This window comes from Salmo trutta, chromosome 9, assembly GCF_901001165.1.
Source record: "Salmo trutta chromosome 9, fSalTru1.1, whole genome shotgun sequence".
Taxonomy (NCBI): Eukaryota; Metazoa; Chordata; class Actinopteri; order Salmoniformes; family Salmonidae; genus Salmo; species Salmo trutta.
In genome coordinates, this window is record NC_042965.1 from 2,026,961 (window position 1) to 2,053,366 (window position 26,406).

The window sequence follows — 26,406 nt, forward strand, 5'->3', positions numbered from 1 at the left end:
TGCATGGAGCCCCAGGCCGAGGGAGATTGACAGTTCTTTTGTGTTTCTTCCATTTGCGAATAGTCGTACCAACTGTTGTCACCTTCTCATCAAGCTGCTTGGCGATGGTCTTGTAGCCCATTCCAGCCTTGTGTAGGTCTACAATCTTGTCCCTGACATCCTTGCAGAGCTCTTTTGGTCTTGGCCATGGTGGAGAGTTTGGAATCTGATTGATTGATTGCTTCTGTGGACAGGTGTCTTTTATACTTTTATACACTCTTAGTGCTCCTAATCTCAGCTCGTTACCTGTATAAAAGACACCTGGGAGCCAGAAATCTTTCTGACTGAGGGGGTCAAATACTTATTTCCCTCATTAAAATGCAAATCAATTTATAACATTTTTGACATGCGTTTTTCTGGATTTTTTGTTGTTGTTATTCTGTCTCTCACTGTTCAAATAAACCTACCATTAAAATTATAGACTGATCATTTCTTTGTCAGTGGGCAAACGTACAAAATCAGCAGGGGATCAAATACTTTTTCCCCTCACTGTATAACACAACAGGCAGGGCAATGTGTCTTGGATGGGCTGTGGACTGTAGATGTTGAGAGGTTTGTATAGCCATAGTGCTTCACCCATGTCTCACACTCCCCCTGCCACAGCCCTGGTGTGTTGGCGTGTTTTTCCGGAACTGGCCTGTTACTGTTCTTATCAGTAAAGTAGGATGTTATGCCTCTTGGCTCATGGCACTGAACTTCTTCCATCTGCCCCTGACGACTCACTTCAAATGGTTCAGTGTAAATATTAATTGACTGGGGAAGCAGGTTAATATAATTACTGTCATCCCGCTGGATGCCAGTGGGGAAGAGAAGGAGCGAAATGATTCATAGTCTCTCTCTCACACCAGCCAGATTACATTGTTTTTTTAGTTTAGTTTTTTTAAGTTGTATTTTACCCCCTTTTTCTCGCCAATTTCGATCTTGTCTCATCGCTGCAACTCTCCAATGGGCTCGGGAGGAGAAGGTCAAGTCATGCTCCGAAACATGACCCATCAAACCTCGCTTCTTAACACCCGCCTGCTTAACCCGGAAGCCAGCCTCACCAATGTGTCGGAAGAAACACTGTTCAACAACTGACAACTGAGGTCAGCCTGCAGGCGCCCAGCCTGCCACAAGGAGTCGCTAGAGCACGATGAGCCAAGTAAAGCCCCCCCGGCCAAACCCTGCCCTAGTCCACTATGGGACTCAAACGACCTTATGGGACTCCCGATCACGGCCGGTTGTAGTACAGCCCGGGATCAAACCCGGGTCTGTAGTGACGCCTCTAGCGCCGTATACTGCTGCGCCAGATTACCATTTTTACAGAGTTGTCTAAATTCCCTTGATACTTTGTCTACTCCACTCTATCTACAGTGGTTCCTCCTTTTAAAAGTTGCGAGCTTACGCCACGGGACTTACAGGTACCCAGCATCATGGCTTCATTGCTCCAGACCACCACAAGAGGGAGTTAGAGCACTCATTATGCATTTGGGTCCCAAGGTTTTTATATGACCAATCATATCAAGGGGTTCCAATGACGAATTTGACGCGAGCCACCCGTCCCTGGTGACTTTCTTCAGAAAAGATGGCTGACAAAACATTACGGGAAGCAAATGTAAGTAATTATAACATCATAACGAGTCAAGCAAGAAATGTACAATTGAGAGGAATATGTTAGTTAATGTAGAGATTAACGATTGTGCATATTTGTCATAAAGTTAATTTTACGAAAATTGCTATTTAGCAAGTTAGCTAACTAGCTAACATTAGCCAGCTAGTTAGCTGGTGTAATGACTTGAGTATGACATTGTAATCTGTTGTTTAATATTTTAGGGACTCCTGAGAAAAGCAGCAAACTAGGCTGCCGTCTTGGGAATCAGTGGATGTAAAGAATCTAGCTAGCTAAAGCATTTACTGAAAATTGAATGTACAATTGTGTAAGCTTGCCTGGCCGTGCAATGCAGCTGAAGTAACATAGCTAGCTAACTATTTACTTGGTTATTGTGTAGCGGAGGATACAAATGACTGTATTCCTATGGATGTGTAGTTAGCTACAGTATGTAGCCAATCTGTGTATGGACCCTAAAACGTTAGGTTCTGAACTAATATTAATACCAATCTATGAACTTCAGGTATCATAGTTGTATCAACTTCAAGTCTGAATGGCATTAAAGAAGCCTATGGATTGAGTAGAATATAATAACTTTATTGTGCGAAGGATGCAAGTCCTATATACATGTACTGTAGTTATTACCACGTAAGAGATCCCCCACATTGTAGCCTGTACATTGAATATATTCACTCATGTACTCTTCCTTGGGATATGAAGGTGCGGTTCAGGTATGAATCTCTGTGACATTCTTTTTCAGTCATATCCAATACCAGGTGTATCAAACTCCATTCTTTGAATGATGCTGTGTCTGCATGTATGTATTACAATTATACACTTCAACAGTGTTTACCACTCCTGCTCCTGGGACATCAATGAATACACATTGTAACTACCGTAATTTCCGGACTATTAAGCGCACCTGAATATAAGCCGCACCCACTGAATTTTTTAAAAAGTATTATTTTGAACATAAATAAGCTGCACATGTCTATAAGCCGCAGGTGCCTACCGGTACATTGAAACAAATGAACTTTACACAGGCTTTAACGAAACACGGCTTGTAACAAAAATAAATAGGCTTTAACGAAACACGGCTTGTAACAAAACAAAAAAAATTAGCAGTAAGCTTTAGTTGTCTTTTTGCACTGAGTCAATTCCTCATGCTGCTGTTTCCAACGTCTTATCATCGACTCATTAAGACCAAGCTCCCGTGCAGCAGCTCTATTTCCTTTTCCAACAGCCAGATCAATCGCCTTCAACTTGAAAGCTGCATCATATGCATTTCTCTGTGTCTTTGCCATGATGAGGGTGACAAAATGACTACCGTAATCAGAATGATGGGAAGTTTGAGAGCGCTCGATTTAATCTAAACAGTAAACAAAAAAGTTGTTTGACCTTAACCCGTTCGGCAATTTCATTGGTCTAATGAAAGCTTCATGCCGCCCCCAAAAAATTTAAAGTGGGAATAATCCATATATTAGCCGCGTCATTGTTTAAGCTGCGAGGCTCAAAGCGTGGGAAAAAAGTTGCAATTGACTAGAAACATAATTTAAGTAAAGGCTGATTTGTAATTCACATATACAGAAAAAAAACGATGCATATCTAACTCCCTTCATCTGCGTTATTCTGAGGTCACAGGATAGTATTTCAATGAGATACTTAATTTAAATCAGTGGAGAATGTGAAACGCTTTATTGAAAATAGTTCATTATCCAGGTGTTATAAATACATAATATGGGCGTTATAATTATGATAATTGAAATATATTATAATTACAAGTTCAAATTGTACTTCAATGCACATATGGTGTGCATTATAAAATGAGGAAGAAAGACGAGGTGGGGAGAGAGGTGTAGAAGACAGAAAGGGAAAGAGGTAAGAACAGAGGCAGACAGCATATGATTAATGAATTACAGTGCTACCCTAATATTCTCTCAGTTCCACACAATTACAGTGTCTCTAGCGGTGTCTCCTAACCAGCCTTGGGCCCCCAGTTGGCCCGAAGGTTATCTTAAGAGCGGGTGAGGTGGCGATGATGGGACTGGCTTCCTCTCTCACATCAGAACATGCCTGCAGACGAGAAACAGATGGATAGAAAGAGAGCATGATTAAGCCTTGTTTTTTTTATAGTAACACGGTCAGTCATCATAATCATCAGGAGGTGAAATGCAAAACTGACCTTGGATCATTAACTCTGGGACTACTACATCTCTATCTGTATTTCAATGTAAAGCATCTCTTTAATAATACTTCCTGTTGACCCAACCAAGTGACCTATGATCATGCTGTGCCCTCTGTGTCAGCCAGTTCAGATGCGGGAGGGGTTCACCAACACAGCTGATATAACCTAGAGGATTTAGGGAGAAGGGGGACAGGGTGTGTGGTCTCACCTGGTGTCGACACTAAGTGGCTACAATAGATGTCATTTTTAGACATGAATAACACTTGAAGCTTGATGTTGACTTGATCATTTGAATCAGCTGTGTAGGGCTTAGGCAAAAACAAAAATGTGCACAGGTGTTTGGAGCATTCCGATATGCCACAGCTGGTGAGGTGTCAGGTTCGCCTCTGTACTTAAAGGGTGATTATTCCAACTCTGTGAAATGCTGCAGATCTGCCCGCAGACGAGGTAGGAACACATATCCTACACAGAAGTGGATAGAATTAGACAGGTCAAGGTATCCTTCTTCCTCCAAACTGTGCATGTGAGACAGGTTCCATGTACAACAAGACCGGAAGAGAGAAAAAGAGCACAGAACAGTTTTTAATTACCTCTGGTTATGGACAATTTTGCCAGCAATAAAGCTTCCACGGCCTGTTCCTCAGACAGTGAACATCTGGCAATATCTACATTTTAGACCACTTGATCAGCTCGCACTCTGAAAGTAAAGAAAATTGCTTCTTTTTTGTAGATATGAAACAAATAACTGAGATATGACCGTTCAACCTAAAGCAGCAGATGTCATTTTCAGGATGCGTCAATATAGCTCAGAAATCTTAACACCAGACTGGTATTGTGGTTGTTCATTAGGTGATGGGAAATATGCAATATGTATACAAAATAATATACTTACCTGTTGCATCTTGAAAAAAAAGCATTGGAATTAAAAGTGAAATGTTTAACCTATTAACCTGCTTCATTATTTATGTATTACCAGTTGATGAAGAACAACTCCAATTTCATACATGTTTAAGAATAAAAAAGTTAAAATAAGTTCTTAGATTTGATGGAGACATTATACATCTTACTACCTTAAAAATGTATGATTTGTATCAATGTGGACGGGAGCAGGAACAGAGTATTTTGGCCGAGCAATGCAACGAAGCTGGCTCATTCTGGCAATGACACCTGCTCCATCTACACGCTGCAAAGACTCCCTAACTCTTCGCCATTGTACACGATGGCCCATTGCTCTGAGACTTCCTTTGACCATTCTAAAGCCCACATGGGGCATCCTTGCCTTAATGGCCCTGACTTTCTGCTCTAACTCTTCATCTGACATATCAGAATAGCATTCCCTGACAGACACATTGTGTTCTTTCATCCTTCTGTAAAACAAAAAAGCTAACCGTTACGCTGTCATGAAATATGATTATATATCGACTTTGAAACAAATAGGACATGGCCTGCTTATGAGTTGCCATGAAAGAAAGTTAGATTAAGTCAACTGAAAATGGCGAGAACAGGCGTTCGTAGCTAAATGCGTTTGGTTAGCTTGAGAATAATAATTGCTTGATTTATCATTCTACGGTATGTATGTATGTATGTAATATAGTAGAATGTTATGAACCGACACTGAATCGTAGGAGCTAACTACTAGCTATGTAAAAGTTGGATGGAAGAACGCCCAGTGCTTCTTAACTGGGATGCCACCATCACACATTCCTTCTTCGTAGGTGTCGCTATGACTTCCTTTGTGTCGGAAAGAAAGGCTGAACAGTATTGGTTGTAGCCAAACTGACACTTAAAAAATGGCCAAAATGGAGGGTGGTTGATAACGAAATGAAATTGGAGTTTTGTTTTCAAATAAAAAGTGTCATCAAAATATTTTTGTGGAATAAAAGTTTTGCGCTCTATTACAAAATATTTGATTGCAATTTTTTTTTTTTTTACTTTGAAGCCTCGATTTTGCTTTCAGAGCAACTATTTTTGATTGAAAATAAAAACGTTTTGCTCTCGACAAAAATACATGCATTTGTTGGGGAGGTGGGCTAATAGCTGAACAATAGACTATTCAACCTTTACTAAAGAATAGTCTAATTGCCGAGCTAGGTGTGAAAACCCCGTCCTATCGCAGACCAGATTTGCCCTAATGACCAAGGGGGAGTTAGAGCATTGATCATGCTTTTGGGTCCCAATGCACTACTATCTCTAACTGACAATGAATGGGCAATATAAACCAAATAATAAACTGATAATTGTGCACGACTTCAAATTCAACAAGTAGGGAGCAGGTTTCGAACCCTCAATCTTCTTGCCCGAAATCCAGCGTGCTATCGACTGTGCACCAAAAGCATGCTCAAGCCGCAGATTCGATAGAGCGCGTCCTCGCGGTAGCTTGCTACTCTATGTAATAAAGTAATGACTTTTCAAATAAGTTACCTTACATGTTATGTTGGCTGACAATTTGTTAGCTACGTTGTCCTTACTCACCTGCCCTGTTTTTTGGCACCTGGGATTTTTTTTATCCTTTCCCAGAATACCACCACCAGTGTTTCCTCGATATTCATTTAGCAGCGCGTCTCTGCCGAGATACGCTTTCAAATGGATAGTCGTTAGCTCAATGGCTGGAAGTCTATGGGAACATCTAGCAATGCATGTCCCCTCTCTTTCTGACTATACAGTACTTTTCCGTTTCTTTTCTATCTCTCACCATCACTCATTTATAACCCATTCTGCATCCCCTTTCTGTTCTCAGGCCTACATCCCTATCCCCCTCTTTATTTATTCCCCTTCTACTCCACGTTCTTCCACCTTTCTTCATGTCCTTGTCCCCTTTTATGATTCCCCCCATTGCTTGCTCTTCTTTTACTCCCTCCTATTCTTTCCCTTGATCAAATTCTTCTCCTCCGATGCCTTATTCTCCGACTTCACTACCGTGGGTTGCATGCAGTTTCATTAGAATGCTAATTCCCACCATGATTCACTTTCCTTCTCCACATCTGTGGGACCAGGACCACAACATCCTTTTATGTCCTCTCCATGTTACCGCCCAACAAACATCAAAAACATAATTCCAAGTGTCCGGTATTTTTTCATTTACAACTCTCTCCCAAAAAGTATGTTGCCTGAATTAGGGACTTTATGGTGGGTGGTTTTATTTGTGACTATTTCAAGATTACTGCTCATATATACTGGAACGGATGTTTAAACTATCCACGACCTCATTTCATTCTCATGTGAAGAGCTGTGATAGTTGTCTCTTAAATGTTCAGATTTGCACACTTTTGGCATTCTCTCAACCAGCTTCATGAGGTAGTCGCCTGGAATGCATTTCAATTAACAGGTGTCTTAACAGTTAATTTGTGGAATTTATTTCCTTAATGCGTTTAAGCCAATCAGTTGTTTTGTGACAAGGTAGGGGGGTATACAGAAGATAGCCCTATTTGGTGAAAGACCAAGTCCATATTATGGCAAGAACAGCCCAAATAAGCAAAGAGAAACGACAGTCCATCATTACTTAGACATGAAGGTCAGTCAATACGGAAAATATTGGCTCTCATGAGGACCGCCACAGGAATGGAAGACCCAGAGTTACCTCTCCTGCAGAGGATAAGTTCATTTAGAGTTACCAGCCTCAGAAATTGCAGCCCAAATAAATGCTTCAGAGGTCAAGTAACAGACACATTTTGACATCAATTGTTCAGAGGAGGCTGTGTGAATCAGGCCTTCATGGTCGAATTGCTGCAAAGAAACCACTACTAAAGGACACCAATAATAAGAAGAGACTTTCTTGGGCCAAGAAACACGAGCAATGGACATTAGACCGGTGGAAATTTGTCCTTTGGGCGTGAGTCCAAATTGGAGATTTTTGGTTCCATCAGCCGTGTCTTTGTGAGATGCAGTGTGGGTGAACGGATGATCGCCGCATGTGTATTTCCCACCGTAAAGCATGGAGGAGGAGATGTTGTGGTGTCTGGGGGCTTTGCTGGTGACACTATCTGTGATTTTTTTAGAATTCAAGGCACACTTAATATGCCATTCCATCTGGTTTGGGCTTAGTAGGACTATCATTGGTTTTTCAACAGGACAATGACCCAACACACCTCCAGGTTGTGTAAGGGCTATTTGACCAAGTAGGAGAGTGATGGAGTGCTGCATCAGATGACCTGGCCTCCGCAATCCCCCGACCTCAACCAAATTGAGATGGTTTGGGGTGAGTCGGACCACAGAGTGAAGGAAAAGCAGCCAACGAGTGCTCAGCATATGTGGGAACTCCTTGAAGGCTTTTGGAAAAGCATTCCAGGTGTGCAAAGCTGTCATCAATGGAAAGGGTGGCTATTCGAAGAATCTCCAATATAAAATATATTTGGATATGTTTAACACTTTTTTGCTTACTACATGATTCCATGTGTGTTATTTCATAGTTTTGATGTCTTTACTATTATTCTACAATGTAGAAAATAGTAAAAATAAAGAAAATCCCTTGAATGAATAGGTGTTCTGAAACTTTTGACCGGTACTGTGTGTGTGTGTGTGTGTGTGTGTGTGTGTGTGTGTGTGTGTGTGTGTGTGAGGGCTAGGCTGCATGTTGTGTGTATTCATGTGTTTGTCTCTGCCATGCTCATCTCATCTCTCCATGTTGTTTTGTTCTTTTTGTTTTCCCGTCCACCACCTTGGCTTCGCAGTAACCAGCATCACGTGACCGAGGAGGCACTGTGCAGGTAAGGGGTCCCTCTCTCTGTGCTGCATCCACCCAGCCTGCCTGTCTGTGCCATTCTGTCTCTAATCAAGGCAGGTTGGCACTCCTGCCCTACAAACCCTCCCTCTAAACACCAAACACAGGAAACATCGTAATAATGTCATCCAAAATAAATCAAACTCAAAATCCAAATCTAGGAAATAACGGCCGGTGTTCCAAAAAAAAACATATCTCTTTGATTTGCATGCTCCCCGTCTTGATTGGTGGCAAATCACGTTAAACCACTATCCTTGTAGGTGGCCTGTCTTTCTTTTTGATCACTCTCTGTCGGTGAGCATTCTCTCTCGTTTCCACCAGGTCATTGGTCATCCTATGGCCGATTTCTGCCCATTTGGATTTTCACACGGTAACGGTAATAGTGAGTAATAGCTTGAATATGAAAGTAGTATAGTGTACCTATACATTGTCTTTGTTGTATCAGTCACTGCTCTTGTGTGCGTACAGTTATTCAGTAGCGAAGTCTCTGCTCTTGGTAGAAAGCAAGGGGTTTGGTGATTATATTGTATAATGGGTCCTGCTTTAAATGACATTTAGCTTATAAAGCCTTCATAAGCACTTCATAAATGTGTTACAAAGCATCTATAGCCGTTTGTCATACTTTATAAATGGTTCATAAATGTGGCATATCCGTGTGACATAATCACCAATGTCAATGTGGCATAACCAACTTAGGTCGAATATGATATAAACATGTGCTTTATAAAGGGTGACATGTTATGCTGAAGGATGGAACACGCTCTAAAGTGAAGTCCGTTAGTCACATTATACCTAATCTCGTTCCCAGACACTTCCGCCCAAATGCGCGAAAGGTCTGATGGACTAATGCATCAAACTTTTCCTTCGTTTATTTAGGATTACGTTTAAAATCAAATTTTAACAGAAATTGTGGAAATGGAAATGGTTTAGTCATAATTAGGACTTTGTGGCTGTCCTTTATAAATCAGCAGAATGTTAATAATATTGACACTTAAGTGTTTAGATTAGTGTCCTGTAGTGTCCTGTAATACTTAGTTTGAAGTGAGACAACTTCGGTCATTCATAACACTTCCATAAAGACACTATATCGCATGACACTGTACTTACATTAAAGTCAGACCCCATTTGTTCATTCATAACACACACAGGTTTAATGATGCAAACACAAGTTAAGTGCATTCCTACCAAGTGTCTTGAAAGTCAGTGGAATATGTAGAAAAACATTCAGCATCTTCCCTTTGCTAACTGTAGTGCACAGTAATTACGTGTGTGAAAGAGGGAGTGGCTCATTTAGTGCATGTAAAGCATCTGTTTGCACTCTCTCACGCTCTCGTCTCTTTCTCTCTCGCTTTCTCCATTCTTTCATTCATTACGGCTACAGAACTGGACTTATTAATGAAGGGACATCTGTTTCATTAATGCTGAAAGGGGCCCCGGAGTCCGGCATGCAGGCTGGGCAGACCTCTCGCTTAAGGTTGCCAAGATTCACCTTCCATTGATCCAGTGGAGGTGGCCCTTCTGTGCATGTCCAGCCAGCAGCACAATGCCCAGCTCGGAGAATCAGTAATGCCCAACACGGACAGACCGATCTGAAGGGCACGCATAATGGAGTTTAATTAATCATAGCCCAGGCAGGGGCTTTGGTCTGTTGTGTTATAGCTTCCTATAACTGGGGCGGCAGGTAACCTAGTGGTTAGAGCTTTGGACTAGTAACCGAAAGGTTGCAAGATCGAATCCCCGAGCTGAGCTGACAAGGTAAAAATCTGTCGTTCTGCCCCTGAACTAGGCAGTTAACCCACTGTTCCTAGGCCGTTATTGAAAATAAGAATTTGTTCTTAACTGACTTGCCTAGTTATATAAAGGTAAAATAAAAAGAACAAACTTAAGCGCTATGAAAATGGTGGCCTTGCTCTGGCTGGCGTCATGGACTAAAAATCAAGGGTAAAGCATCCTTACAAACAAACAGTGAGTCTCTTTCCTGTATGTGTGTGTGTCTCTCTGTGTCAGTGTGAGTGTGCGTGCATGTGGCTCCGTTTGACAGTTTGCGCTGTGCTCTTTGGTAAACAAGTAACTAATTGATGTGGCCATTGTAAACAGGGCCAGAGAGGAAGGGGGTGGGAGAGCTGTGCCAAGAGAGAACTCTGTGGTGCGGGAACGTGTGGATCAGTTGCAGCTCTCTGGTGGATTGTCGTCAAGGTCAGGTGCTGCAAGGAGGGATCACAATTCCACCGAGGGTCAGGCTAATTGTGACCCAGCTAATTACGCTAATTAGTTGAACAAAATCCTCATCAGAATGGCAAATGTTCAGGCATAAATGCACGATTAAAGACTGCGGCACGGATTTAACTGAGGTTATCTGACCGTTATGGTAACCGTTTGACTTTAAACGATGATACCGTATAGTGCATAGCGTTTTATTTTGTGGCTTTGTTTTTGTGTAAATAATAGGTTTGTAGTTACAATTCTCTCCTTATTTTGACTAACTTGATTTTAAAATATAAAATGTAATGGTTGATTATATCATGCATAAAGCCGAAGTCCCATCACTCCATTCTTCCCCCAGTCTAGTCAGGTTCACCTTTAATTGATTGCTGATCAGAGGCTTTTACTGTTAAGTCAGGCCATTCAACCACTATAGGAGTGATGCAACGCTGTTAACATTCAAGAGAACCCTTGAATAAGGATTACATATACAGTGCCTTCGGAAAGTATTCAGACCCCTTGACTTTTTCTGCATAATATTTCATTTTTTCATCTTTTTTTAATAAATTATAAAAAATGTCCAATAACCTGTTTTTGCTTTGTCGTTATGGAGTATTGTGTGTAGATTGATGAGGAAAAACAAACTATTTAATACATGTTTGAAAAGGGCTGTAACCTAACAATATGTGGAAAAAGTCAAGGTGTCTGAATACTTACCGAAGGCACAGTATAGCTACCCCAAGGTTCGGTTTTATTGAAGTGCAAGAAACGGTGTGAACTTACTTGAAAGGTTTAAAGACCACTTGAAGGGGAACAGGTTGTAGAGAACTGAGATTGAGTTAAACAGAAAGACGTGACTTTGTTTTCATTGAAATTGGTTGAAATGGTCGCTGATAGATGAGCAGCGATTGTATTTGTGTTATACTATCATGGTTACCTGCCAATGGTGTGCGTACTGGTAGAGGAGTCAGGTGCAGGAGAGCAGAGAGTTGTAAACAGGCTCGCACTTTATTTAGGCAGGAGAAACCAACAGACGGACGCCACTGCGTCAACCTCCAGCCAATTTGCAAAAGTGCAAAACGCGCAAACAGTCACGATAATTATGTTCAAACAAATAAACATACCTCGTGACAAAACACGGAATATACGAACACCAGTCTGGCGAGTCAAAACTGACACGTAGCACAAAACAATTTCACACAAAACATGAGGGGGAACAGAGGAATAAATACATGCTTTGTGATTGGGGAATGAAAACCAGGTGTGCAGGGAACAAGACAAAACAAATGGATAAATGAAAAATGGAGCGGCGATGGCTAGAAAGCCGGTGACGTCGACCGCCGAACGCCGCCCGAACAAGGAGAGGAGCCGACTTCGGCTGAAGTCGTGACATTACCGTCATGGTTCTTATCCCCCAGCTTCATAGTACATTGTCACATTCACGCCTAACCAGTCTCCAAACAATGTGATAGCCAAGATGGTGTTAACCAGAGCCATGTTTATTTTTATGCTCTTACATGACACTACCAAATTCTATGTCAGCCATGTTAGCTCCCCATTAACATTACATGGGGAATATAAGCTGAATGTACACTTTTTTTTTCTCTTTCCATGACATAGACTAACCAGGTGAAAGCTACTCTTTCTGGGGTCCACACAAAACATTAAACATTACGTAATACAGAACATTAATAGACAAGAACAGCTCAAGGACAGAACGACATGAAACATTTTTAAAGGCACACGTATCCTACATATCAATACATACACACAAACTATCTAGGTCAAATAGGGGAGAGGCGTGGTGCCGTGAGGTGTTGCTTTATCTGTTTTTTGAAACCAGGTTTGCTGTTCATTTAAGCAGTATGAGATGGAACGGAGTTCCATGCAATAATGACTCTGTATAATACTTTTTTTCTTGAATTTGTTCTGGATTTGGGGACTGTGAAAAGACCCCTGGTGGCATGTCTGGTGGGGTAAGTGTGTGTCAGAGCTGTGTTGACTGCATCACTTCTTTTTATAGGAAACAGTCTCTCAACTCTTAGCCAAGAGAGACTGGCATGCATAGTATTTATATCAACACTGATTACAATGAAGAGCAAGACGTGCCGTTCTGGGCCAGCTGCAGCTTAACTAGGTCTTTCCTTGCACCACACGACAGGACAGTAATCAAGATAAGACAAAACTAGAGCATGCAGGACTTGCTTTTTGGAGTGTGGTGTTATCTTTTTATTACAACCAGACCTCTCCCCATCTTTACAACCATTGAATCTATGTTTTGACCATGTCAGTTTACAGTCTAAGGTAACGGCAAATAATTTAGTCTCCTCAACTTGTTCAAAAGCCACACTGTTCATTACCAGATTCAGCTGAGGTCTACAACTTATGGAATGATTTCTACCAAATACAATGCTCTTAGTTTTAGAGATGTTCAGGACCAGTTTATTACTGGCCACCACATTTTTTTCAACAACAGGTTATGGTCAATAATATCAAAGGCTGCACTAAGGTCTAACAGAACATCTCCCACAATCTTCTTATCAATTTATTTCAACCAATCATCAGTCATTTGTGTCAGTGCAGTACATGTTGAGTGCCCTTCTCTATAAGCGTGCTGAAAGTATATTGTTAATTTGTTTACAGAGAAATAGCATTGTATTTGGTCAAACACAATCTTTTCCAAAAGTTTGCTAAGAGTTGGTAGCAAGCTGATAGGTCTGCTGTTAGAACCAGTAAAGGCTGCGTTACCACTCTTGGCTAGTGGAATTACTTTAGATTCTCTCCAGGCCTGAGGCCAAATACTTTACTCTGCTCAGATTAAAGATATGACAGATAGGAGTGGCTATAGTCAGCTACCATCCTCAGTAGCTTTCCATCTAAGTTGTCAATGTCATTATTGATCAATAACAATAATCTTTCCACCTCTCCCACACTAACTTTACAAAATTCAAACATGCAATGCTTTTCTTTCATTATGATTATTATTTTTTGCATGAATACAATGGCTCACTGTTCATTGTTGGCATTTCCTGCCTAAGTTTGCCCACTTTGCCAATGAAGTAATCATCAAATGGTTTTGTGATGAATAAGCCATCTGATTCGATGAAAGATGGAGTTGAATATGTCTTTCTGCCCATCATTTAATTTAAAGTACTCTGTTTTTTCCATCATTCTTTATATCATTGATCTTGGCTTCATAATACAGCTTCTTCTTTTTGTTGAGTTTAGTCACATAATTTCTCAATTTGCAGTAAGATCTGCAGACAGACTTATTAGGCACTCCTTTTAACCCATCTCTTTCAACTGTACAGTTTTTCACCAATCCATGGAGCCTTAACAGTTCTAATAGTCAGTTTCTTAACAGGTGCATGTTTATCAATAATTGGAACAAGAAATTTCATAAATGCATGAAGTGCAGCGTTTGGATGCTCCTTATTAACCACATCAGACCAATACATATTTTACATCATCCCAAATACAGTACTAGTCAAAAGTTTGGACACACCTACTCATTCCACATTTCTACATTGTAGAATAATAGTGAAGACATGAAAACTATGAAATAACACATGGAATCATGTAGTAACCAAAAAAGTGTTAATCAAATCAAAATGTATTTTATATTTGAGATTCTTCAAAGTAGCCACCCTTTGCCTTGATGACAGCTTTGAACACTCTTGGCATTTTCTCAACCAGCTTCATGAGGTAGTTACCTGGAATGCATTTCAATGAACAGGTGTGCCTTGTTAAGTTAATTTCTGGTATTTCTTTATTTTTTAATGCTTTTGAGCCAATCAGTTGTGTTGTGACAAGGTAGGGGTGGTATACAGAAGATAACCCTATAAGTCCATATTATGGCAAGAACAGCTCAAATAAGCAAAGAGAAATGACAGTCCGTTATTACTTTTACCTCCCTTATCTCACATCATTTGCTCACATTGTATATAGTCTTATTTTTTTCTACTGCATCATTGATTGTATGTTGTTTTACTCCATGTGTAACTCTGTGTTGTTGTATGTTGTCGAACTGCTTTGCTTTATCTTGGCCAGGTCGCAATTGTAAATGAGAACTTGTTCTCAACTTGCCTACCTGGTTAAATAAAGGTGAAATAAATAAATAAATAAATAAAAAATGAAGGTCAGTTAATCCGGAACATTTCAAGGACTTTGAAAGTTTCTCCAAGTGCAGTTGCAAAAACCGTCAAGCGCTATGATGAAACTGGCTCTCATGAGGACTGCCACAGGAAAGGAAGACCCAGAGTTACCTCTGCTGCAGAGGATAAGTTCTTTAGAGTTACCGGCCTCAGAAATTGCAGCCCAAATAAATGCTTCACAGTGTTCAAGTAACAGACACATCTCAACATTAACTGTTCAGAGGAGACTGCATGAATCGAGGCCTTCATGGTCGAATTGCTGCAAAGAAACCACTACTAAAGAACACCAATAATAATAAGAAGAGACTTGCTTGGGCCAAGAAACACGAGCTATGGACATTAGCCCGGTGGAAATCTGTCCTTTGGTCTGATGAGTCCAAATGTGAGATTTTTGGTTCCAACCGCCGTGTCTGTGAGACGGAGAGTAGGTCCCACCGTGAAGCATAGTCGAGGAGGTGTGATGTGGGGGTGCTTTGCTGGTGACACTGTCCGTGATTTATTTAGAATTCAAGGCACACTTAACCAGCATGGATACCACAGCATTGATACACCATCCCATCTGGTTTGCACTTAGTGGGACTATCATTTGTTTTTCAACAGGACAATGACCCAACACACCTCCAGGCTGTGTAAGAGCTATTTGACCAAGGAGAGTGATGGAGTGCTGCATCAGATGACCTGGCCTCCATAATCACCCGACCTCAACCCAATTCAGATGGTTTGGGATGAGTTGGACCGCAGAGTGAAGGAAAAGCAGCCAACAAGTGGTCAGCATATGTAGGAACTCCTTCAAGACTGTTGGAAAAGCCTTCCAGGTGTAGCTGGTTGAGAGAATTTATTTTTATTTTATTTTACCTTTATTTAACTAGGCAAGTCAGTTATTAAGAACAAATTCTTATTTTCAATGACGGCCTAGGAACAGTGGGTTAACTGCCTTGTTGACAAGAGTGGGCAAAGCTGTCATCAACGCAAAGGGTGGCTACTTTGAAGAATCTCATATTAAATATATTTTATTAATTTAACACTTTCTTTGCTGACTACATGATTCCGTATATGTTATTTCATAGTTGTGATGTCTTCATTATTATTGTACAATGTAGAAAAAACGTTTGACTGGTACTGTATATACATTCAGCAGTCCATTAATTAATTGGTGTGTCTGTGCAGCGGGTTGAAGCTACGAAACCTATAGGCTTGAGGCTGCTCTGAGGGCAAAAGGGGTTGCAACTCAATATTAGGAAGGTGTTCATAACGTCTCAAATGAGCTTTATTATGCCTTTACAATACACTTCAAAATTCTATGGCATCCATGTTAGTGCCCCATTAACATTGCATGGCGAATATTGAATTAAGTGATAATGCCAGAGAAGCCGGTGTTTGGAGGATATATTGGCATGGGTGGTGTTAACCGTGCCAGTATATCCCCCAAACACCGGCTTTGAGGACATTTACTCCTTTATACAATGCGTTAACAACATATTCAAATAATGATTGACATATTTTCATAAAAAATGTCATTTTGATTAATTTATTCGTACTATTCCCAAATATATAGTCCCGACACAAATCTAGGGTTGCTACCCAAACCAGCTGGTCATTCGTTCTATCGATTTTTGTTGCCAGAGACGCGACCCAGTTGTTCAGTCCTTTTGTTCTATGTCTATGGAAGCGACCCAGTTGTTCATTCTAAATGTTCCATTGCCATACTGCCTTGCAGCGTTCTTGTCCTTTGCTTGCTAGCTAGCCAACTATGGCTAACTTACCATCACGTCAAACAGTGCAGCCAGAATATCAACAGTAGCTGCATTTGCATTTGTTTAAGCTGATTTCTAGTGACATTTATTTGGATATAACCATAACAATGAGCTATTGAGGCGTGATTTCACCTGGCATAGAAAATGTGCTCCCTCGTCATGACACTTTTGTTCAGAGGAGCTTGCAACAACACAGCTAACACCATCACTTCAAACTGAAGCTGGAAAAACTGCAATTTACATTTTTCAATTGACATTTCTTTGTAAACAGTTGAAGTCGGAAGTTTACATACACCTTAGCCAAATACATTTAAACTCAGTTTTTCACAATTCCTGACATTTAATCCTAGTAATAATTCCCCGTCTTAGGTCAGTTAGGATCACCACTTTATTTTAAGAATGTGAAATGTCAGAATAATAGTAGAGAGAATGATTTATTTCAGATTTTATTTCTTTCATCACATTCCCAGTGGGTCAGAAGTTTACATACACTCAATTAGTATTTGGTAGCATTGCCTTTAAATTGTTTAACTTGGGTCAAATGTTTCGGGTAGCCTTCTACAAGCTTCCCACAATAAGATGGGTGAATTTTGGTCCATTCCTCCTGACAGAGCTGGCGTAACTGAGTAAGGTTTGTAGGCCTCCTTGCTCGCACATGCTTTTTCAGTTCTGCCCACAAATTGTCTATGGGATTGAGGTCAGGGCTTTGTGATGGCCACTCCAATACCTTGATTTTGTTGTCCTTAAGCCATTTTGCCACAACTTCGGAAGTATGCTTGGGGTCATTGTCCATTTGGAAGACCCATTTGTGACCAAGCTTTAACTTCCTGACTGATGTCTTGAGATGTTGCTTCAATATATCCACATAATTGTCCTTCCTTATGATGCCATCTATTTTGTGAAGTGCACTAGTCCCTCCTGCAGCAAAGCACCCCCACAACATTGTAGTGACGTTGTATTATTTAATGTGACGACTGTTGCTCATCGAATGATTAACGGTTTATAATTACGTGATTAAATGAATTAAGCAATGAATCAAGCAATTATTAACTCATTAACCTGGGGCACCATGGGAACATTGTTTTGATTGAGTTTCTATTTCCCAAATTAACTCAAAGGATATCAGAATATCGATTACAACAGTCGCTAAATTAATCAATTTCCTCTACAGTCTCATAATCTGAACGTCGTATAATCCGGGAATCTGCACGGACCCGGGCTTTACCACTGAATTTACCACACCAATCTTAGTTGATTATTTATTTACTAGCAAGCTAAAATGATGATAAAAATACACATACACAAAACACAGTCTAGCTATTGATTAGGACTTAGTATAACGGGCCAACACACTATGGCGCTTGTTACCCAAAATGGGGATTTTAAAGAGAGAGAAATAAAGGAAGTACACGAGAGAAATATACATTTGGGTTCATTTGTCAGCCATGCTTATTTAAAATTAGCCTTGCCCCGAACTGCCGCTCTTATGGGTCAGAATATAATGATGTAATTACGTGTTGGAGGTCTCAGGTGGGAAGCTCCGCGTGGGTCGTTTAGGCTTCTAAATGACGCACTTCTCCGGCGCAACTCTCTGGTTGTCCTCACGATGTCAGTGTCCTTCTTGGCTAAATGGTCTGATCCCTCGCCCTTGATCTGAAAGGGGTCTTCTGAGGACAGACAGCTCTGTAGCTCAGAGCTCACAGCTTCGGCCCGAACGGGGTCGATACCACGATTCAATGGAGAGTGGAGGCTGGGTGGTTCGGCTTGAATTCACCCGCTTAGACACAGCTACTCGTCCGTAGCTCGTGTAGAAAAATATTTCTTTGTCTTCAACCTTGTGTTTCGTTTTGGGGTTCGTCGACTTTGTTAGACCTTAGCTGCAGCTTGGGGTCAATAGTCTCCTATGTTAATTCTTCACTCTCCTGTCTTATACCCTCGGGTCAGAAGTGGGTGTAACCGCCTTTAGGGCAATTCCCTGGGCGGACCAAGTAAAGGGGCAAGGCATTTTAATATTCCACTTTTAGACACTAACTTCACATTTCATCTTTACCAAAACATTCTGTTTGATTTGGATATTTTCCACTCAACGTACAATGTATAAACATCAGGCACATACGGGGAAAACTCTTAAAGGTACAATGTTTTCATAATAACGTCATCTCTTAACCTTTAAAAACAAATACAAAAGTTACATACATTTTAATATTCCACTTTTCGTCATAACCACCATTGTGGCTGACGGAAACCATTGTTCCAAAGTCCCTTTATTGCATGTTTAACGTTCTGAGGCCAGTTCTCCATTGTTAGGACAAAGGAATTTCTCTGTGGCCTTAAGGTTTATTATGGGCATGAGGTGTCATAAAACCCCACATCTTCAGACCCCTAGATCTCTCCTCCTCTGTTGGGGGTTTGGGAGATAATCTGTAGGGTGGTGGTCTCCTGTACCCTGACCTGATCAGGACAGTCATGACAACATGATGCTGCCATCCCCGTGCTTCACGGTTGGGATGGTGTTCTTCTGCTTGCAAGCCTCCCCCTTTTTCCTCTGAACATAACGATGGTCATTATGGCCAAACAGTTCTATTTTTGTTTCATCAGACCAGAGGACATTTCTCCAAAAGGTACGATCTTTGTCCCCATGTACAGTTGCAAACCGTAGGCTGGCTTTTTTTTTGCGGTTATGGAGCAGTGGCTTCTTCCTTGCTGAGCGGCTTTCAGGTTATGTCTATATACGACTTGTTTTACTGTGGATATAGATACTTTTGTACCTGTTTCCTCCAGCATCCTCACAAGGTCCGTTGCTGTTGTTTTGGGATTGATTTGCACTTTTGCACCAAAGTACGTTCATCTCTAGGAGACAGAATACGTCTTCTTCCTGAGCGGCATGATGGCTGCGTGCTCCCATGGTGTTTATACTTGCGTACTATTGTTTGTACAGATGAACGTGGTACCTTCAGGCGTTTGGAAGTTGCTCCCAAGGAGGAACCAGACTTGTGGAGGTCTCCAATTTTTTTTCTGAGGTTTTGGCTGATTTCTTTTAATTTTCCCAAGATGTCAAGCAAAGAGGCACTGAGTTTGAAGGTAGACCTTGAAATACATCCACAGGTACACCTCCAATTGACTCAAATGATGTCAGTTAGCCTATCAGAAGCTTCTAAAGCCATGACATCATTTTCTGGAATTTTCCAAGCTGTTTAAAGGCACAGTCAACTTAGTGTATGTAAACTTCTGACCCACTGCAACTTCCGACTTCAAACTGTATAAACTTCCTACTTTAACTGTATATCCATAAAAATGATGCCAGCCGTTTTCGACTGGCTGAGAAACGCTGCCTGCTTGTCTGTCTCGTCCCGACTCCCGACACGTTCACTTCTATCCAGGCTGTTTCACAACCGGCCGTGATTGGGAGTCCCATAGTGCAGCGCACATTTGGCCCAGCGTCGTCCGGGTTTGACCGGCGTAGGCCGTCATTGTAAATAAGAATTTATTCGTAACTGTCTTGCCTAGTTAAAGGTTCAATTAAAAATAAATCGGAAAGCAGGAGTTAACATTTGAATATTGAAACAATGTTGGAAATGCCGGAGAGACAGACAGCAAGATTTATACAAATCTCCGCTGTTAAAAACTAAATGTTAGTCTAAAAGAAATGTGAGAATGTCTAGATGCTTTTTATTGTGGAGATGAAGTTTATAAGTTGCCTGGCTGAGCTGATGAGAATGTGGATTGCGCAATCAGATGGAACAGAGTGAATAGGCACTTTAACATCATAGATTTAGCCAGTGATAAATTGTGGAATTTTATTTTCCATTTTGTGTTGGACATAAGACTGTAAAAACACCAGCAAATTAGCTTCAAGTAATTTTAATTTAGGAAATCTGTTCCACACTATTCCTACACATAATAGAGAGATACAGTGCATTCAGAAAGTATTCACACCCCTTTATTTTTTAAACATTTTGTTGTATTACAAAGTGGGATTAAAATGGATTTGGTTGTTAATGATCTACACAAAATACTCATGTCAAAGTGAAAACGAGAAAGTTAGTTAATGGAAAATACACTAATATATCTTGATTAGTTAAGTATTCCAATACATGTTAGAATCACCTTTGGCAGCAATTACAGCTGTGAGTATTTCTGGGTAAGTCATTAAGAGCTTTGCACACCAGGAGTGTACAATATTTGCCAATTTATTTATTTTTTTTAAGCTCTGTCAAGTTGGTTGTTGATCATTGCTAGACAACCATTTTCAAGATTTGCCATAGATTTTTAAGCCGATTTAAATCAAAACTGTATGCCACTCAGGAACATTCAATGTTGTCTTGGTAAGTAACCCCAGTGTATATTTGGCCTTGTGTTTTAGGTAATTGTCCTACTGAAAGGTGGATTTGTCTCCCAGTGTCTGTTGGAAAGCACACTGAACCAAGCATACATTTTTTTCCTCTAGATTATTGTCTGTGTTTAGCTCTAATCCATTTATTTTTATTTTTAAAAACTCCTTAGTCCTTACCGATTACAAGTATACCCATAACATGATGCAGCCACCACCATGCTTGAAAATACACAACATTGACAAAGGTTTGTTGAACATCTTATTCCAAAATCATGGGCATTAGTATGGAGTTGGTCCCCCCCTTTGCTGCTATGAGAGCCTCCACTCTTCTGGGAAGGCTTTCCACTAGATGTTGGAAAATTGCTGCGGGACTTGCTTCCATTCAGACACAAGCATTAGTGATGTTGGGCACTGACATTGGGCAGTTAGGCCTGGCTCGCAGTCAGTGTTCCAATTCATCCCATAGGTGTTAGATGGGGTTGAGGCCAGGGCTCTGCAGGCCAGTCAAGTTCTTCCACACCGATCTCAACAAACCATTTATGTATGGACCTCGCTTTGTGCACGGGCGCATTGTCATGCTGAAACAGGAAAAGGCCTTCCCCAAACTGTTGCCATAAAGTTGGAACTACAGAATCATCTAGAATGTCATTGTATGCTGTAGCGTTAATATTTCCCTTCAATGGAACTAAGGGGCCTAGCCCGAACCATGAAAAACAGCCCCCGACCATTATTCCTCCTCACCAAACTTTACAGTTGGCACTATGCATTTGGACAGGTAGCGTGCTCCTGGCGTCCACCAAACCCAGATTCGTCCATCGGACTGCCAGATGGTGAAGTGTGATTCATCAATCCAGAGAGCATGTTTCTACTGCTCCAGAGTCCAATGGCGGCAATCTTTACAACACTCCAGCCAACGCTTGACATTGAAAATGGTGATCTTAGGCTAGTGTGCGGCTGCTCAGCCATGGAAACTAATTTCATGAAGCTCCCAACGAACTGTTCTTGTGCTGACGTTACTTCCAGAGGCAGTTTGGAACTCGGCAGTCAGTGTTGCAACCAAGGACAGATTTTTACGAGCTTCAGCGGTCCCGTTCTGTGAGCTTGTGTGGCCTACCACTTCGCGGCTCAGTCGTTGTTGCGCCTAGACGTTTCCACTTCACAATAACAGCACTTACGGTTGACCGGGGCAGCTTTAGCAAGGCAGAAATTTGACAAGCTGACTTGTTGGAAAGATTGAAAGTCACTGAGCTTTTCAGTACCTTCCATTCTACTACCAATGTGTGTCTATTGCGATTGCTTTACTGTGTGCTCGATTTCATACATCTGTCAGCAACGGGTATGGCTGAAATTGCCAAATCCCCTCATTTCTATTCAGGACAAAATGTTAATTTCTTTGCCACATTTTTTGCATTATTACTTTAGTGCCTTATTGCAAACAGGATGTATGTTTTGGAATATTTTCATTCAGTACATGCTTCCTTTTCATTCTGTCATTTATGTTCGTATTGTGGAGTAACTACAATGTTGTTGATCAATCCTCAGTTCTCTCCTATCACAGCCATTAAACTCTGTAACTGTTATAACGTCACCATTGGCCTTATGGTGAAATCCCTGAGCGGTGTCCTTTCTCTCCGGCAACTGAGTTAGGAGGGGCGCCTGTATTTTTGTAGTGACTGGGTTTATTGATACACCACCTAAAGTGTAATTAATAACTGTATCATGCTCAAAGGGGTATTCAGTGTCTTTTTCATCTATCGATAGGTGTCCTTTCTTGCGAAACATTGGAAGACCTCCCTGGTCGTGGTGGTTGAATCTGTGCTTTAAATTCACTGCTCGACTAAGGGACCTTACACATAATTGTGGGGTCAGAGATGGGGTAGTCATTTTAAAATAATTTTAAACACTATTATTGCACACAGAGTGAGTTCATGCAACTTATGTGACTTGTTATGCAAATTTGTATTATCTTATTTAGGCTTTCCATAACAAAAGGGTTGAATACTTATTGAATACTTATTAATTTGTAAACATTTCTAAAAACATAATTCCACTTGGATATTATGGGGTATTGTGTGTAAATCAGTGACACAAAATCTCAATTTAATCACTTTTAAATTCAGGCTGTAACACTACAAAATATGGAAAAAGTCAAGGGGTGTCAATACTTTCTGAAGGCACTGTATATGTGATCGTATACAAATCTAAGCAAGGTTTTAAAAGATTTTTTTACTCAAATGTTATATCTGTTTTGGACTTCTTGCGGTCAATTTACGGTTTCCAAATTATTTGCTGCTGAATCTAGTTGACCATTTCTGGTGTAAATTATTCCCTATATAATGTAAAACACTAAGACCTTGTGGAAAGTGCAATTTATATTCAGGTAATTTCATGTTGTTATAGGTTTTTTTTCTGAGCTTTTCCATTATGTATGTACATCTAGTAGAAGGAACCATTTGAAAGCTAGCCTCCTGCACTTAATAGAGAAGTGTGTGTAAATTTCTCTCCATCACTCAGCCCTGCAGCGTTTTCATACCAGCCGATCCAGTCTCTGTTAACTTAATCCTACTGTATGAGTTTTCTTATTGTTGCAACAGGTGGGGGTGCTCTAGTTGAATTTAACCCTAAGTGACAGGCAGAGGGATGTATTATTAAGACTGCTTTAGGGCACGGTCTATTCCTGGAGCCTTTAGCTCAAACTTGTAACACTATGTCCTCTTAGTGAACAATGCAGACATACACGGCCATCCCTGTTGGACTGAAAATTGGGTATTTTAACACTGAACCCTGGGAAAAAAAGGCCTCCTTTTTTCTTGTTTTTTTCTGTACCAGAGCAGGACATGAAAGTGGAGGTATTAATTATTCAACAGACACCCTTACAAGTAATTGATTTGACGTTGAGTTGGTTCGTATCATTCCTGCACAATCCAATGAGAAAGGCGTGGAAAAGTCTAAGCTTTCAGTCATGACCTGGAGCATAAAAACTCATCTGCTTATTTTGGGATTCTTTCAGTCTCTGTTCCCCTGAAGCATTCAGCCCAAAGGGTGATGGCAAGTCTAAGGCTAAACCGTTTTTAGCAAAGCCCTCCTCTCGACATTACCAGAATGATCGTTCCACAATGGCTGACATTCAGCCGTGATACTCATATCTTTTACAAGTGCCAGAATGGGCTATTTTGAAGCTGGCTATTGTGAAATGTTTTTTTCTAGTATTAAAATAGCATTACATTTAATTAGTGCAACTAACATTATTGGTTTTAATAGTTGTGTTAAAGGGCCCTGATTAATCAAGTGCTACTCAACTAAAAAAGAATACTGAACCTGTTTTGTTTTGCATGTTGCTCTGTTCCATTCAGTGTTTAGGGAGTCAATGTGTTATTGGCATCTGGACTGATGCATCATTGACTCCCATTCAGATTTTGTGTTATGTTCTACTCTTTAATATCCCTCTATGGCTCGCCCATGAGCCTAGTTTGGTTGAAGTGTAGTTAATGAACACAAGCTGTGCTGGCTACCTGTGTCCATATGGGTCCCAGGAAAGATCCTCCCGACCATCTGTAGCTTCACTGCATTGGCCAGTGGCAAAATCTTCGCCTCGGCTCTTTTCCTGGTTGGCTAGTTTAATGGCTGCTTAATTCAAACTTTTTAATTCATCCTAAAGCTTTTCGGGTTTTCTCTTGAATCATCATGTAAACAAAACCAAAGTTCTAGCCAAGACCCAGTTGTAAGCTAAGAGTAGACTATATCAGAATGATAGTTCCCTGGTTAGCATGCAACCTAGCATTGTTTACCCCCAACCGGTCTAAAATTTTGTCTACACGAGTGAGTAGACAATGGTTTCTGTAGTGTTCTTCATACTGTATAAACACATGACAAAAGCAGAGGTAAGAAATCCAATAAAGGCCTATTTTTTTACTGGAAATTAAACTCATCTTGATCGTCATCTCATCTCTTTGTGTCGATCTTAGCATGTAGCTGTGACAGTCATTGATCAACAAGCAATTTTTCATGCTGAACAACCCAGGCAATATTAGTAGTCTAGTCAAACTGCGCACTGCTCTGCTTCGCGTTGGTCGGTCAGCGCTGTTGAAAATAGTTTTTTTTTCTGGAATAAAGTAGTCTAAGCAATCGCCTGAGCCATGACTCATCTGGCTATACAGTGCATTCGGAAAGTATTCAGACCCCTTGACATTTTCCGCATTTTGTTATGTTACAGCCTTATTCTAAAATGGATTAAAAAAAATATTTTCCCTCATCAATCTACACACAATACCCCATAATGACAAAGCAAAAACAGAAATGCCTTATTTACATAAGTATTTGGACCCTTTGCTATGAGACTCGAAATTGCAATGTAATAAAGTTACCTTACACGTTATGTTGGCTGACTATTATAAGCATAGCTTATAATTACAGCAGTATGTACCGATGTTAGCTAGCTACCTAACGTTAGTTGGCTACTAATACATCGAACTTGCCAGTATATTAACTATATGCTATCTAACTACCCAATGTTTATTCACTTGATTATACCCATCAAATTCACTCTGGCGATCTACTCAGATTTCAGAGCACTCTCGTCTGAGTGTACCTGTGCCAGAGCACAGAATAACTGATGAATTTACGAACGCTCAACACCAGTTGAATATGGCTGGTGTCAGTAAGCGAAATTAAATTGTTGCAAGCAGCACAGTTACAGTCACCAACTCTCTGGATAACATGAAAACAGCCTAACCAGCTCTGCTAGGGCGATCAAAATGACCGGAGTGAGGTGTTCTCTCATTTGTGTCTGGAAGTAGCTAACAAGCTAGCCAATGTTAGCCAGCTAGCTTGGGTGCTTGACTGCCGTTGTGAGGTCAGAACGCTCGGATCAACCCTACTCCTCGACCAGAGCATCCAGTGTGCGCTCTGCAAGATGGTCACCAACAGAGATGGTCGCCTCGCTTCACGTCCTTAGGACACTATGCAGTAATTTTTTTTTTTTTCATGTTAGCCCAGAAAATCTTAAGTGTTATTACATACAGCCGGGAAGAACTATTGGATATAAGAGCGACATCAACTTACCAACATTACGACCGGGAGTATGACTTTCCCAAAGCAGATCCTTTGTTCGGACTTCCACCCTGGACATTGGTTCTAATCCCAGAGCCCGACCCAAAACAACGTTGTCGCCGCAGGAGAGGCAGACAGAGCGGCCTCCTGGTCAGACTTAGAAGGCGAGCACAACATCCAGTGCTTCCGAGCATATTACTCGCCAATGTCCAGTCTCTAGACAACATGGTGGACGTCATTAGGGCACGAGTTGCCTTCCAGAGAGACATCAGAGATTGTAACATTCTCTGTTTCACGGAAACATGGCTCACTCGGGATATGTTGTCAGTCGGTACAGCCACCGGGTTTCTTCATGCGTCACGCTGACAGAAACAAACAGCCGTGT

General features: G+C 40.9%; 1 protein-coding gene across 2 annotated transcripts in view; it reads left to right on the top strand.

Annotated features, from left to right (window-relative positions):
- LOC115199725 (serine-rich coiled-coil domain-containing protein 1) overlaps positions 1-26,406 on the top strand; it is a 114,902-nt gene that overhangs the window by 63,876 nt on the left and 24,620 nt on the right. The window contains exon 12 of one of the 2 annotated variants that reach the window (XM_029762101.1): positions 8,480-8,515. The exons of the other annotated variant lie outside the window; for it this stretch is intronic. Within the exon in view, the coding sequence (XP_029617961.1) occupies positions 8,480-8,515 (36 nt within the window). The remainder of the gene's footprint in view (positions 1-8,479; positions 8,516-26,406) is intronic. 2 annotated transcript variants of the gene reach the window in all.